The following is a 15,204-nucleotide window of genomic DNA, read 5'->3' on the forward strand; positions in this document are numbered from 1 at the left end:
AGCCATTTGCATATATTTGAAAACGATTACGGGAGCCGCTGCCGCCGCCGCTGCTTTCAGCGGGGGGTGGAGGGGGGGGGGGGGGGGGAATAAAAATGCACTGCGCGTCGCCTTCGCCGCAGCGAAAATACCGCGCAAGGCGTGGTGATAGTGGAGGGGGTCGTGAATTTTGGAGGGGGGATGCGTGATTTTTGGCGGGTGGGAGTGGTGCGTGCGGGGAGAGCGGAGGGCCGGCGCTCCCCTTTCCGCCACCCCCCACCTCTCCACCCGCGCGCGTGGCGCGGAGCGCGCTGCGCGCTCCGCGCTCCGCGCGCGGGTGGGGGGGTGGGGGAAAGGATGGCGGGTGGGGGGGAGGGAGGTGGGAGCGGGCAGCGCGCGCTGCCGGCGCGTCGGGGCGGTGACGTCAGGGGGTTGAGTGACCAATGAGGGAGGCGCTGCCCTCCGGAGACGAACCATTCGACTTGTGCGCGTCCCTGCCCTTCAAGTCGAAGCGCCGGAGCCCCAACTTTCCCGGCTTCCACCTTAAAACACCCCCCACCCCCACCCCCCGCTCCTGGGCCCCCTCCCCCCCCCCAAAAAAGAAAAAAAAACCCACCCCACGCGCCGGGGGGATGAAGGAAAAGAGCGGCGCAAAAAAGCGCCGGGAGTAGCCCGCCCTCCCCCTCCACACACCCCGCACACCGCCCTCCCCTTCCTCCCCTCCCTCAGTGAACGAGGCCCCTCGCACAACGGCTCCTTGGAGAGGAGGGGGGGGGAAGGAAAAAAAAAAGGCGGAAAAGAAAAAAAAAAAAAAAGAAAAGAAATTAAATTAAATCACCGCCGCCTCTCCAGCGGTGCCGCGGCGGGTAAGGGGAGCGGCGGTGGCTGGGCAGAGAGGAGGCAGAGCGCGGGGGGCGAGCCGGGGAGCGCCGCGCTCTCCCTCCCAAACTTTGATGATGACCATGACTACGATGGCTGACGGGCTGGACGCGCAAGACTCCTCCAAATCCGCCTTCATGGAGTTCGGGCAGCAGCAGCCGCCGCCGCCGCAGCCGCCGCCGCCGCCCCACTCCCAGCAGAGCTCGCCGGCCATGGCCGGCGCCCACTACCCGCTGCACTGCCTGCACTCCGCCGCCGGCTCGCACCCGCACCACCAGCATCACCACCACAGCTCACCCTACTCCGGCAGCGCCGGCTCCTACAACCACCGCTCGCTGGCCGCCTACCCCTACGTGAGCCACTCGCAGCACAGCCCTTACCTCCAGTCCTACCACAACAGCAGCGCGGCCAGCCAGACGCGGGCGGACGATGCAGGTGAGCCGGCGCCGCTTCCCCAACCCGCTGCCAGCGTCTCCCCCCCGCTCCCTCCGTCCCCGGGCCTCTCCGCGGCCACCCCCGGGCAGCTGCACAACGACCCCCGCCGAGCCCCCCGCTCCTGCCCCGGGAGATGCCGGCCCCGGGGTGCGCGGGGCGGCGGCGAGACACGGGGAGGGGGGGGGTGTGCTCGTCCCTGCGGCCCCTCCGCGGGCCTACTGCCGCGGTACCGGGCGGCGGGGCCCCCGCGCTCCCCCCCGCCGGTGGCGGCTGCCGGCGGTACCGCGGCGCTGGCCACCGGCGCCTCCCCGCTCGCCCCGAGGCCGGCGGGCAGGGGGCTGCGCTCGGCACTCCTTTGTTACGGCGGGACCGGCTTTAGGCAAAATTCCTGCTAACACCTGAGGAGTGAAAGTTTCCAGGCGAGCGGGCCGCATTCCGCTCAGGGGCCGGCTGATTTATGTATTTTTTTGCAGGGAGCCGCTCATTTGTACATATATATCCATCCGGAGGGGCACGGCGGGGGGGCGGGGGGGGGGGGAAAGCATTGTTAAAAGTCTCGGACTGGTGATTCACTGACCACCGAGCTGGCGACGCGAAGTCAATTCGCCGGGTAAAACCCGGATGGCGCTGGAACCGGGCATCCCTTCACCAAGCCAGCGCTGCACTCTATTTGCCTTTTTTTTTTTTTTTTTTTTTTTTTTTTTTTGTATGTCATTATTTCCACCGCCCCCCGGGGGGAAAGGCAGCGTGCCCACCGTGCCCGGACAGCTGTGTTTTCTCCGGGTAGCCCCCCCGCAGCTGTTGCCGGTACGAGCCGGAGCCTGCGCGCCCGCGGTGTGCCGAGCGGCGGGGCGAGCTGCTGCGGTGCCGGGATCCGCGGCAGCCGGAGCGCCCGCGTTACATAGCTCAGGAGGGTGATGCTTCAGCTGTGCTGTTTTGCTTGCAGATCAGCAAAAAACCACAGTGATTGAAAACGGTGAAATCAGATTCAATGGAAAAGGGAAAAAGATTCGGAAGCCTCGAACCATTTACTCTAGTCTACAACTCCAGGCGTTAAACCATCGCTTTCAGCAGACTCAGTACCTGGCACTTCCAGAGAGAGCTGAACTGGCAGCTTCATTAGGACTTACCCAGACACAGGTAATTACTGGGAATCCCAGATCACTGAAATCCTGCTCGAGCAATAAAGGCCAAGGAAAGTACGATGCTCCCTAAACGTTTTGGCCTCTCTGTACGGGAACGGTAGAAAAGGTAACGCACACGGTCCCCATCTCTGTGTGATAGGACTTATCTAAGGCACGACAGAGGGACCAGCCTGCCACAGAAGCGACTGAATGCGCCCTTCTCTCAGCCGCCTGGCTAGCAAACGCTCCCTTTTGATGCCATACATAACATATTAAAATTGCCTGTGTTTTCGACTAATTCCAGCACCGAGATGCAATTGTCCAGCTGAGAAAAGGAGAACAGAACAAAGGCAAGGAATCGCTGGGCCTGAAGTAGAGCTAAAAGCAAAGCCAAGCTGCCTCCTAGCAACCTATAGGCAGAGGGGAAGCAGGAACACGTTAGGAAATACCTGTAAAATCAATAGTAAATTCACCCTGGATGACTAATGCAAATGCAGTGGTTACCCTTGGGCAAAATGTACGAAAGGTGATAATAGATCTGAAGATCAAAGACAGCCGTGTACAAAATTACAGCAGGTTAAGCCATAGTTAAGTGTGGTTGGAGTAGCTGTGCCATTCTGCTAATTTAAGCTTGAAAGACACATGAGGCATTACAGGCTTCCCAGGCTGGGGTTTGCGGAAAAGTGCATGGATAGATGTGATCAATTTGGGTAAAATGTAATCATGTGAATTTATGAGCTTAACAAATAACTTCAGGATTTTATCATTGCCATTGATAGCAGTCGCTTCCAGCCAGTGATTTTTAAATACACAGCAAACATTAATGATGGGAATGGACCTGATGGTTTTACAAATGGGATTTTAGTATCCTTAGCATGCATGCTCTGTCTCACTGCTGTCTCGCTTTCTGTCTCGCATGCATAGATTTAGGGGCCCAATCCTGATCAGGCAACTAGACAAGCAGCCCTGCTTATGCCCTAAGATTACATCTGCAAAGTTTGCAAGGTCAAACACACATGTGGGAGTTGTTTTCTTTGTCTGACTGTTTTTGAGAAATATGTGTGTATATATGTCTTACATAGATATAATTCCTATAGTAATTCTCATCTGCCAGAGTGAGCCCGATCCTTGCACACCTCATCACGTGCAGACTCCCTCCTAGGGAGTTCTGCTGGATTAGGAGCAGGATGAGACCCAAAGTAATCTTGAAAGCCAGTTACTCGTGGAGCAAAGAGAATTTTCCTTTCTTTAAAAACAACTTTAAAAGTAAAGCCACAATCTCCATTCCATTGTGCCTCCTCCTCGTCACATCAGCAAGGACCATTTGATCGTGCATGTTTTCAGATGCGCAATTTCTTTTGTAAGATGCCCTTTGTCTATTGGCTCCTGTCTCCTGGCACAAAATCATATGATTGCCCGTGTTTGACAACAGTTTGCCCAAATGATCAAATGACCTCCAAAATTCTGAATGAGGCATTAAAGCAGGAGAGCTCGGAGTATGTGCTGTTTCAGCTCGATCAATCCGGCCTGCCCGGGGAAAACAACGTGCCAAGTTAAAACCTACATCCCTCTTGCTTTTCAGCTCCGCTCTGCCTCTCCTGTTCTCTTCAGCTTCGTTCAGAGCCCAAGAGGAGCAGTACTTACCCCTTCCTCCCCTCTCCCCATCCCCGGCTGGCGTGGGGCTCTGGAGACCTTCTCCAGAGCAAACCCACGGCCTCTGGGGTCTCCCCTGCCGTGCCCTGGGTGCTGACGGCAGCCTAATATCTGCTGCGTTTTGGTTTACAGGTGAAGATCTGGTTTCAGAATAAGCGCTCCAAATTCAAGAAGCTGCTGAAGCAGGGCAGCAACCCCCACGAGAGCGACCCTCTGCCTGGCTCCGCTGCCCTCTCCCCTCGCTCTCCGGCTCTGCCTCCAGTCTGGGACGTTTCAGCTTCTGCCAAGGGAGTCAATATGCCTCCCAACAGCTACATGCCTGGCTATTCTCACTGGTATTCTTCTCCACATCAAGACACAATGCAGAGACCACAAATGATGTGAATTGTCCAAGAGAAATAATCTCCCAAGAACGCCTCATCTCGACATGGCAAGAAGTTCCCCTGCTTTGCCAAGCCGTGCCAGCTAACAGGCTCTGTGTGAACTTGTAGATGCGGCAAAGAGACAGAGTGGCTTTATTTTATTTTATTTTTTTTTAAAGTAACCTCAGCGATTGATCTTGAACAGAAAGACACAATTTTCATTCTGGCGCACAGAAGACACTTCTCTTTAGGATATTTTCCTTTGGACTCCAAGGCACCAGCCTCTTTCTCTGTGGAGTATACGTCAAAACAAACTTTTTACAGACTTTGCCCACAAGAAGAACCTGAATCTACCATGGCAGCCGTTTTTACTTGTTTAATGAGCTAAAGACAGTACATGATGAAAGAGAGACTAGTCAAAGCTCCTTCATTTTTATTCACCAAATCCGGACTGGGGGGAAAAAAAAAAAAAAAGCGAGAAGAAGGGAATTAAAGAAAACATTGAAGAGGGGAAAAAAGGAGAACTGGTTGAAAAATGAAAATATACTGTAAGATTAGAACATTACCACGAAGCAAAACCTGCATGCTTTCTCAAAATGCAATGGGCTGCGGCTCAGAAGATACCACCGTCTCTCCCGCGAAGAGCCCCCTCGCCCGCACACGCCCGAGCCCGCACCCGCTCCCGCACCGCCGCCCGGGCTCCCGGAGGCGCCGGACACAGCGAGGGGTCCCCGGCAACCCCCGCCGCCGCGGTCTGGGGACGGGAGGGTCGGCGCTGCCCGGCGGCAGCCTCACCCACCGAGCGAGAGGGACCTTTCCCCCGAGCAACCTTTCTGTATATATTGTTGAATTTTAGTTGTACATATACTTTGTATGTTTTTGTCTTCTTTCATATATAGAGTAAAAGCCACAAAACGCCCGCCTGGCTCCTATTTCTCCCCGCCTTAGCGGACCCCCCCTGCCCCCGACCTGCCCCCCGGCTCAGCCGGGCAGCTGGGCGCTGTCCCCCGCTTGCTGCGCGCACAGACACCGCTACCTGAACAGCTATCTGCGAGCAAAGACAGGAAAGGCGGAGGGAGGTGGGGGGGTGGGGGGGTGTAAGCTGGTGGTTCGGTTAGTTTGAAGGCTGCGACTGAGACAGGAGATACCGAGACCGCAAAGATAAGCCTAGAAGAAGTTGCTAATCACCCGGCCATTTCTGCTGCGATTTCACTGCTCCGCTGCTCAGCTGAGCTGAGCTTTCTTGCCGAGCAAAGCTCAGAGACCTGCCTTTCTTCCCAAAGGTTGGGGACTCCAAATTATTAAGAAAGGAGGCGCCCTCCTTTGTTTTTAAAGAGCAGACAATGCAAGCTGAGGAATGTTTTGCAAAGCCCTGAGAGGTGCCCAGGCACACAACACGCTCTCCAGCCAGCTCCAGCCTCACCAGCTTGTGGAAAGCACAACTACTGACAATGAAAAGCCCTTTCCTCATCCAAGCTGGGTGCCCCATACTGCGAGAATTAATGGCTAGAGACCTGGGCATCCTTCAAATTATGAACCTTGAAACCACTGAGCCATTTATCAGAAGTCAATAGAGATCCTCAGAGTGCTCCATATAATGACAGCTACACACAGTCGTGCAAAAGGACAGTCACTATAATTAGACACAAAGCAAAGACTACTTACCAATATACCAGTTTTTTGGGGGGTGTTTTTTTGTTTTTTTTTGAGCAACTTCCACGCTCAGTCAGTCTTCAGAGTGGTTTAAAACCGATCAGTCTTGTCATTTTCTACCATTCGTATTGTTACATTAGGAAAAATGTTTTCTTTTCTTTTTTTCCCCTTCCCACTGTGAAACTTTGGGTTCAGAGCTCCCCAGGATCAATTCTGAACAAAGCCTCCAGCTGCAGTGCCATCCAATTTGAAGCAGACATTGGGGACAATTTAAGGTTTTTATCCACAAGAAGGTTTTTTTCCATTCTCTTAAATGCAGCCATAATTAGAGTAATTTTTCATGTAGCCCGCTGATTACAGCGTTTTTACCGTCAAAGATAATTACCTGTAATTTTCTTCCACTTTTAATACTAAAAAGCCATCTTTATTTAGATTCAGGAACAGGAAAGGCGAAACAAAAGAGGAAAATTATTCTGTTATTCATACACAAATTGCAGAGACGTAGGGCCTAAAATTGAAAATTAACCAAAATTATAATGCTGAAAAGAATGGAAGAGGCTTCAGAAGTACAGCTGGTAGTGGGGCTCACTGAATTATTCAAATGACACTGGAGAGAAAGCTACCGTACATTTAAACCAACAGCATTCGTGTGTGTGCGTGCGTGTGTCTGTCTGAGCGAGTGTGTGCATCTCTCAGAACCCCAGCCCGGCACCCCCGGGATGGCCCCGTGCGGGTCACCCCGCGGGAGGGCGGCGGGTGCCCCGGGCAGCGAGTCCCGCAGAGCGGGGACCCCGGCCCGGCCCGGCCCGGCCCGGCCCGGCCCGGCGGGCCCCGGCCCCCCCGGCCCCCCCCAGCAGCCTTAACCCTTTCGCTGCATCCCCCGAGTGGGGATGGCGGCAGGCGGTGTCCCCCCCCCTGCTGACGGGCCCGGGCGGGAGGGTGGCGTGGGAGCGGGGCTCTCGCTGCTTCTCGTGGGCTTTCGGGGGGCTCGTCCTCGCCCGCACGCCTCGCCGGTGCCAGCGTGGGTGCCGGCGCGGAAAGCCTCTCGGTGCGTCGTGCCCTCCTCCCCCACGGGTGATTTCTCAAATAGGCTTTAATAAAACCCAGGCAACAAGCGAGCCAGCAAACAAATAAACGATGACAATAATAATTTAAAAAGCCCGATTAGCTTAATAGAGAGGGAGAAGGTGGGAGAGGCAGGCCTTCCCGGGAGCAGGCTGGGAGCGATGGCAGCGATGGCTCCCACTCGCGCGGCGGCCGCCCCGGGAGACTCTCGTGAAACAGCGTCATCTATGGATGGAGCGGCGGCAGCTCCCCGCGCCGCCCGCCAGACCTGCCGCCGCTCCGCCGCCCCGCCGCCGCCCGCCCGCCGCCGGGCTCCGCCGCCCCGGGGCCGCAGGCTGCGCGCCGCGGAGAGCCGCGGAAAGGCGCGCTGTCGCCCCCGCTGCGGGGCCGGGCGGCCGGGGCTCGCACCGCTCCTCCGCCGGCCGCCGAGCCCCGCGCCGCCTCTCCGGTAGCACTGCGAGGCCCCCGCCGCCCCCCCCGCCCCGCGCCCCCGGCGGCACCCGGGGGAAAGGGGGCGCGGGGCTGCCGGGGTCCGGCCCGGTGGGGGGAACCGCCGGTGCAAAGAGCGACCGCTAAAGCGGGGGAACGAGCAGAGACGGAGCGTGCCTCGAAGGGGAAGGCGCGAAGCGGTGACAAACCGACCCCAAACCCAAGCGAGCCCCAAAACTTACCCCCTGTGAAAATCTGCTAAGCAAGGACCGGGGTCTAGAAATCTATACTGAACAGAAGCAGTGGAGAATATTTTTCTGAGTCTCAGGGCAGAAGCTCTTTCTCTATATTCTTGGTTGAGTGAGCACATCCAGGTGTGAAATTGTTTGCACACCCCAGCACCTCTTATATTGCCAGCAAAATTAGCTGTTATTACTGTCACTGTTTAGTGATGGTTAGCTTGATAAAAAAAAAACTGCTGTAATCAAGACCTGGCGCATCTTTGCAAATTACAGATAATTGTAAACGTCCAGATTATGATAATAGCATCCTAATCCAGCCTGCAATATAATTATTACAGAGTGTTACATCTGAAACTGTCCAGTAGGGCTAATTCAGCCATTATTTAGACCCTATTTTTGCACTGCAAATGGGTTGCTGAGTTGAAAATGTACGATTGTAATTTCACGGGGCACTCAATGAGTAATGGTATAGGGAGAGAAAAATACAAAAGTGAAATGTGAACAGTAGCGATCAAATCAAACTCTGAAGGACAAAAGACTGTTTGATTCATAGGGAATGAGAAGAGCGGGAATTAAGAAAATAGCAAATCAGTGGTCTGCAGCGCTACGTGTCCAAATCCCGACGAGCGCGAGCCTGATGTGCAGGCAGGGGCTGATGCTTCCCTCACCGGGCCGCCTCTCGGCTCGGCGCCTCCCGGCAGGCTGTCACCGGTACCCGAAGCACCCCCGGGCTCCCCACTCGTTCCCCAAAAGCGGGCTCGCCCTTGCCGTGTGCCTCCTCTCAGGTGACTGAACGTCACTTTCGGGCAAGAAGCCGCTGGAGCCTCGTAACCGGGCGGGGGCGCGTGGGGGCCGCGGGGTGCGGGGGCCGGGGCCCCTCCGCGGGGGGCTGCGGGCCCCGCGGCCTGTTGCGCTCCCGCGCACCCGCTGGACCAGTCGTCAGGGGTCCTTAAGGAAATTATCACAGAACCGACTCAATGGTAATTAATTAACCAAAAGAGCCTGGCTAACAGGGCTACCTGCAGCTAGCGAGGTTAACGCATTGGGCTAGTTCGCTTGCGACTCCTGATTAGCTTTTATTAACCCTCGACACGAAATACACAAACCCGCTTCATTTTTAATGGGCCGAATCATCAAAGCGCGGCGGCTGCCCCGGCGGCAGGTAGCGGCAGGGTCCGGGTGCGGGGGGGCAGCGCCCGGGGCGGGCCCCATGGGCAGGGGGTGCCGGCCTCCCACGGCCGCAGCCGCGCCCGGCAGCCCGCAGCCTTCCTCTGCGCGCTTTTCTACACGGGAATTAATAAAAATAACGCCGAGAAAGGGAAAGGAAAGCTCAGTAGATACCGCGAGGCGAAAGCCCTATAAAATGCGGTATATGGTGCATATCGAGAAGACTGTGAAGATTTCCTGGGATGGAGGGCCAGTCTGAGGACTGTCTGCACAGCATGGAGCTAAGTCAGGATCCGGCCCGGCGAAGCTCGCCGATCCCTGCTGCAAAGCCCGGGCCGAGGTTTGGGCACCCTCCCCGGGACTGCCGAGAGGCAGGCGGCAGCGGGAGCGGAGCGAGGAGCCATCCCCAGGCTCCTCCTTGCCAGGTGCTGAATCCGCCGCAGCTTCTGGCCGGTGCCGGCTCCCCTGGCCCTCTCCCAAAAGGCAGTGAGGAGGTGCGGGGGCCTGGGAGTTCTTCCCGCGGCCTTGGAGGTCGTGTCCGTGGAAGGTGTGCACACAGATGCCCGGGGCGTGGGTGCGTGTCGGGGTTTATCGGGTCTGTATTCCAGGCAGATAAACCATTGCTTATCCTCCCAAATGGCAGGTAAGCAGACGCACCGCCGAACAAAGAGCAGAAACATTTAATTGATGTAACACAGTTTCTCCCTAAAGAGAGAGAGAGAGAGAGAGGGAGGCTTCATGTAAACTCCGCGGTTCCTGCTTTCACGGCTCTTGTCTGACCTATAAAACAGGTTATTGCGTTACTGCAGGCAACCGCTCAAATGACTGAAAGCAAGAAGAGGGGCTTCTCCCCCCCCCCCCCCCCCGCCTCCTTCCCGTCCCCCCCAACTTTCCCGAAGCAATAGATCTCCTTTCCGTAATCCACAGCCGAACTACCTAAAGCCTGTCAGTCGCAAAATTGCGTGGTAGAAATCTCTAATCGATGCCACATGTGCGATGCCGGTTCGGGATGCAGCGCGGCCGGCGGCGGAGCGGGCAGCGCCCGGAGGCCCGCGCAGGCAGCGCGCGCCGCGGGGGAACGCATTTATGGGGGACACCGAGGGGAGCGAGAGGGCGACAGCAGCGCTTGACGAGCGGGCTGCCTTGACGCGGTGACAGGTTGGAGGGGGTGGGTTTTTTTCCTTTCCCCAGGGAGGAAGGGGAGGGAAAGCGAGTCGCTTGGCGAGGAGGCTGCGCTCCCCGGGATGGAGGCGCTGCCCCGCCGAGCGATGTGGAGGTGCCCGGGCAGGGAGCAGCGGGGTGCTCTTGGGGAAGGTGGTCCCCCGGTGTCCGTAGGTGGGGGTGGCGGGCAGTCAGCTGCGGGGGTATCTGAGTGTTGTGGGTGCGCGCCCCACCGTGGGGCGAGCGCAGCGGGTGGGGGCGTGGAGCGGCTGCGGGTGGGAGAGCCCCAGGGCTGCAGGCAGCGTCAGGAGCTCTCGATCTGGGGCAGCTGGGGCTGCAGGCTGCTCGGTGTGTGTCTGTCTGTGTGTCTGTGTGTGTGTGTCAGGCCCTGTGGCTCAGCCCTGGAGCCGCTCGGCACCCACAGGAATGTGGCTCCTCGGCTCCCCGAGCTGCCCCGGCTCCACATGGAAGTGGCCGCCAGGAAAAGAGAAGGGAGGGGAAGCGGGGGGCTGAAGCCCCGAGCCAGCAATCCGCCGAGTCCAGACCCAGCGTCAGACAAAGGACAGTTGATCCCATCCCTTTCCCGGGGAGGCAAGGGGGTAGGCCCGGACAAGCCAGGTTCCCTGCGGCCGCCGACGGAGCCCCGGGGGTGCGCCTGGGCGAGGAGAAGCCCCGGGGAGTGCCTGCCTGTGTGTATGGGGACAGGAGCATCCCCCTCGGCCTGGGGCTTTCACCAAGGGGCGGGCGGCTGTAGACCCTGCGTGTGCATTGGGGTCGGGGCCACGGCGACGCGGAGCCACGACGAGGGGCATTTCCTAATCGGGCCTGGCCACCCTCTCCCAGGAAGGGATGCGGGGCTCTCCCCGACCTGCCCACTACCACCTCGAGCTGGGAGGAGGAGAAATTAAGCGGGGAGAGGGACCGGCACGGAAATGAGCCGTGCTAAAGCCCAGGTGGCCCGGCCAGCGCCGGCAGAGCAAATTCCCATCCCTGCCCGGCATCCCGCCGGCCGGCATCCCGCCTCCCCGCAGCTGATCCTGCGCTGTCCGCCCGAGCCCTCCCGGCCCCGGCAGGTTACCGTAACCAAACAGCCCCGCGGCAGCTCCTCAGAGAAAAGGGTGGGTGGACCGACCTGGGAAATAGACTTCCACCTCTCGTATCCCAGCCTTTCCGCAAGGGAAGGGGCCTCGGGGAGGGGAGAATCTCCTGCTTCAGGTTGGAAAAAAAATATTAATGCTTGTCTAGGGGGAAACGACGAAAAGAACGGAAGAAAATTAAAAGGTCGTTTGTTGTTTGGTGTGGTGGGTTTGGTTTTTTTTTTCAAGGGGTGGAAGTTAAATCAGAAGAGACAAAGCCGAGCTTTTCAGCAGAGTCGCGGGAAGTCCCTGAAACCTTACGAGTGCAATGAGCAGGAGCCGGTCCCCAGGGCCGCGGAGAGGACGCTGGGAGCGGCGGGGCACCGGCGGCAGGGCGGCCCGCTAGCCGGCAGCGCCCGCCCGGCGGCGGGCAGGGGTGGGCAGCCGTCGGCGGCCCCCGCCACCCTCTCTCCGGCACCCACGCAGCCCTCCCCGGCGTGCAGGCAGCAGCTTTACCGAACAAACTGGTCTATTGTACTGCAAGCCATTTACCAACCCCCAAACCTGTTACAAAACAGCAACCCCGGGCTTCTCTCTTTGGGGAGAACGCACGCACACTCCACACGCACTCACCCTCACTCACAAACCGTGGCAGGAGGGAGAAGGCAGGCGGGGGAGGGCAGGGGAGGAAGGCTGGAGACAGGTAAGCAAGCCCCAGGGCAGAAGCGTGCCTTTTCAGGCCTCGCCTCCCAGCTCTGCCAGTGCTCTTCCCACCATCCCGGGTGGCAGGGACCCATTTTTTATCTGGGGGATCCTTCAAGCGACGCCTGTGGCACGGCCACTGCTGCTTCCTTACCCCGCACAGCCGTGAATCCCCAGCGCGGCTCCCCGCTCCTCTCGGGGCGGTCGCGGAGAGGGGGGCCCCGGCGGTCGCGGGCGCCGCCGTGGGGGCCCCGCGGGCCGAGTGCTGCCGGGGAGGGCCCGGGGGTGCTGCCGGGAGAGGGGTCCGTGCCCCTGCGTGCTGCCGCGCCCGTGGCCCCGGCCACCTCGCTCAAGCCGAGCCTCCGGCACCGGGCAGCGACGGCAGTGGCTCCGCCGCCCGGCTTCTTTTCCCCTAAATCGTGTGGATAGAGAGATTAAAAAGAAAAAATAAAAGTACCTCCGCAAAGTCCCTCCTTCAGCCGCAGCCGCTGCAGGCTTTTACCAGGAGCAAGGGGAGCGGGGCCCTTATTTTATCCTTTTCTCACATTTAGTGGCTCCCTTTGACGGAAACGTAATTTGTATAATTAGGCGAGTGCACACGGGCGACTGATGGGCTGTGGAGTGTGCAGCTCTCGACGCTAATTGCTCTCAGGAAAGGATTCAGAGCGGCTTAAGGCGAGAGATTTGCTTTCTAGCGTCAGGATGGGCAGCTTTCGCTTCAGCTTAAATCACTGGGCGACAAGGTGTACGCGGTCCTGCAACAGCCCCTTTTCCAGCGGGGGAGAGAGCATCGCTGCCCCTCGGCTCGCCCGTGGGGACCTGCAAGGGTCAGATCCTGCCGACACACCCGGGTCTGCGGTGGCGTGGCACCGCACGGCGGCAGAATGGGAGCTCCGAGGATCGGGCCCCTCAAAAATCCCTGTCCTCGGTCGTTCTCTGCAAGCAAATTAGCATTTTTTTCCCATCTTAATAATAGAAGAAGGGGTAATTTGGAAACGTTTCTCGTGGTCGAAATAATTTTATTTTATTCAGAATATACAGTTTAATTCCTCTATCTACAATTATTTACAGGGTTAAAATAACATTGAAAAAAAGTCTCTGGAAAAGTTGAGGTCATAGATTTCAAGGCACCATTGATAGTGTCCACAGCTGAGCCAAAAAATGTCCGTATTGTATAAAAAAGGGTTTCCTTTGAAATGCAATAAGTTACATGCACAAGCTTTACACATTTTAATAATTTTGTTTCTTTTCCCTTTTAAAAATCCCCCATATGCATTCCTTTCGTTATTATTCCTTAACAGTAAAACACAGGAGTCCAAGGATCAACAACAAAAAAAAATATTAAAAAATAAAATAAGGGTCAGACTCTAATAAATTGTCCCAGAGGCCAGCGCTAACGGGTGCTGTAGGGAGCTGTGGGGCTGGAGGTGGGAGGTGATGGAGTTGGCAGCGGGGTACCAGGAAGCGGAGCTCTCCAGGTAGCTGGATGCAGGGGACGGGTTGGAGTTTGGAGGGTGAGCGTGTGCGTGGGCATGGTGGCTGAGGGAGCGGGATGAGCCCTGAGGTTCCCAAACCGCAGGCGACTGTGGAGAGTTGCAGGCCATGGGGTCGCTGGAGCTGGGGCTGTGCTCCGGAGGCATCTCCCCGTTCTTCATGATCTTCTTGATCTTGGATCTTTTATTCTGAAACCAAATTTTCACCTGGGAGGGGGGTGGGAGGAGAGGAGAGGAGAGGAAAGAGGGAGGGGGGAGGGAAACGGACACCATTAGTGCCCGCCCGGTAAAGCAGCGCTCCGCGGCTGCGGGGGGACCGTTCCCCGCTGCCCTCCCAGCCCCTCCGCGGGGCCCGATCCCGCCCTTCCCGCCGCGCCGCGGGGGGATCCGGGGCTCAAAGCCCCGCCGGGCCGAGCCGGCCACGGCCTAGGCCAGCCGAACCGAGCCTAACCGAGCCGAGCCGAGCCAAGCCGAGCCGAGCCGATCGCGGTACCTGTGTCTGCGTGAGCCCCAGGGAGGCGGCCAGCTCGGCCCGCTCGGGCAGGGCGAGGTACTGGGTCTTCTGAAACCTCCTCTGCAACGCCGCCAGCTGAAAGCTGGAATAAATAGTCCGGGGTTTGCGCACTTTCTTTGGTTTGCCGTTCACCATCCTCACCTCGGGCTCCGCCACCTCCTTCTCTGCACGGGCGCAAGGGCGGGAGAGAGACACAGACGCAGACGTTAAGGCGCGGGGTACGGCTCCGCTCCGCGCCGCGCAGCCTGCGCCGCCGGCATCCCGCCCGCGGGCCGGGCCGGGCAGCGGCGCCGGCCCGACGGGTCCCCCCGGCCCCCCCCGGGCGGCGACACCGCGCACCCTCCGCCGGCTCTCCGCGGTGAGGTGGGGGCCCCGCTCCCGCGGCGCCGGGCCTCAGCCGCCCCCCCGCCTCCCGCACCGCCCCGGGCATCCCGCCGGGCGCGCAGCGTTGCGCGGGCGCGGCAGGGCGCGCGGGGCATGCGCGCCCGCCAGGGGCATTGGGAGGGTTATCGGTGCCCTGCTGGGAAGAGGCCGGCCCGCAGCGCAGCCCTACCCAGGGCACCGACCGCTGCCCCCGCACGCCCGCGCCTTCCCCCCGCCGCCGCCGGCGTGTCCCCAAGCGCCGCCGCAGCCGCACTCGTCCCAGCCAAGCCCCAGACGCCTGGCTTGGCTACGAGCTTGCTTTATTTTTTTTTTAACCCTCCCCCGCTCCCCTCCCCCCCCCCCCCCCCAGCTTACAAAGAAGTAAATGGAAAGCGCTAAAACCGCGTCTTTTTCTGGTAAAAACCCCTCTGGCTTCGCAGTCCCGCCACGGCTGGGCTCCCCCTCCCAGTCTCCTCCCCCGCGCCCCCAGCACAGGGGGAAGGAAACTTTCTTTGCCACCGCGAACCTGAGTTTGAGACACGCAACAAGGCTCGGCTATTCCCCCCCTCTTCCTGCGGGGAGCAGGAGGAGGGAGGCGGCCGTGGGGGCCCGGGGGCTGCTGACCGACGTTTGCCTCTCCAAAGCACCAGTCCTAGGGCCTTCTTTTAGATCGTGCGAGCTGCTCAGGAAAACTAGACCAGCTTTCCACTTTTTTTTTTTTTTTAAACTTTTTTTTTTTCCATTCCCCCCCCCCCCCGTTTACTTTTTTAAATTTTCTTCTTAATTTTTCCCTGTGGTTCAGGGAAAGCTGCCCATCCGCACTCCGCGGTGCAGGGCTCTGCCGGGGCTCTCCCAGCCTCCCCACCGCCGCGGCTGCTCCCCGCTGCCCCCGGCCCCCCGCTCTCAC

The 15,204-nt window shown here is 58.7% G+C and overlaps 2 protein-coding genes across 3 annotated transcripts in view; one reads left to right on the forward strand and one right to left on the reverse strand.

Moving 5' to 3' along the window:
* The first annotated feature begins 320 nt into the window (after positions 1 to 320).
* Positions 321 to 11,093, forward strand: DLX6 (distal-less homeobox 6). Of its 2 annotated transcripts, XR_013927905.1 has the most exons (4): positions 321 to 1,293; positions 2,240 to 2,433; positions 4,203 to 10,146; positions 10,993 to 11,093. XR_013927905.1 is itself a non-coding variant. In XM_080385988.1 (3 exons), the coding sequence occupies exons 1-3, from the start codon at positions 933 to 935 to the stop codon at positions 4,452 to 4,454; spliced, it is 807 nt and encodes a 268-aa protein (XP_080242114.1). In that variant the 5' UTR covers positions 321 to 932; the 3' UTR covers positions 4,455 to 11,087. The 2 variants fall into 2 exon arrangements, 1 of the variants encoding a protein (XP_080242114.1); XM_080385988.1 differs by having other exon boundaries at positions 4,203 to 11,087.
* A 1,832-nt stretch (positions 11,094 to 12,925) lies between these two features.
* The window catches only part of DLX5 (distal-less homeobox 5), a 30,589-nt gene continuing 28,310 nt past the window's right edge, over positions 12,926 to 15,204 (reverse strand). The window contains exons 2-3 of the mRNA XM_080385987.1: positions 13,914 to 14,098; positions 12,926 to 13,627 (exon numbers count right to left, since the gene is read on the reverse strand). Of these exons, the coding sequence (XP_080242113.1) occupies positions 13,295 to 13,627; positions 13,914 to 14,098 (518 nt within the window). The 3' untranslated portion in view covers positions 12,926 to 13,294. The remainder of the gene's footprint in view (positions 13,628 to 13,913; positions 14,099 to 15,204) is intronic.

The sequence above is a fragment of the Falco punctatus genome (assembly GCF_963210335.1).
Source record: "Falco punctatus genome assembly, chromosome: 4".
In the NCBI taxonomy this organism is placed as follows: Eukaryota; Metazoa; Chordata; class Aves; order Falconiformes; family Falconidae; genus Falco; species Falco punctatus.

Coding starts and splice junctions, on each gene's coding strand:
- DLX6 (XM_080385988.1), top strand. CDS start 933: ATGATGACCATGACTACGATGGCTGACGGGCTGGACGCGCAAGACTCC. Junction 1,294..2,239: donor GACGCGGGCGGACGATGCAG/GTGAGCCGGCGC, acceptor TTTTGCTTGCAG/ATCAGCAAAAAACCACAGTG. Junction 2,434..4,202: donor TAGGACTTACCCAGACACAG/GTAATTACTGGG, acceptor TTTGGTTTACAG/GTGAAGATCTGGTTTCAGAA.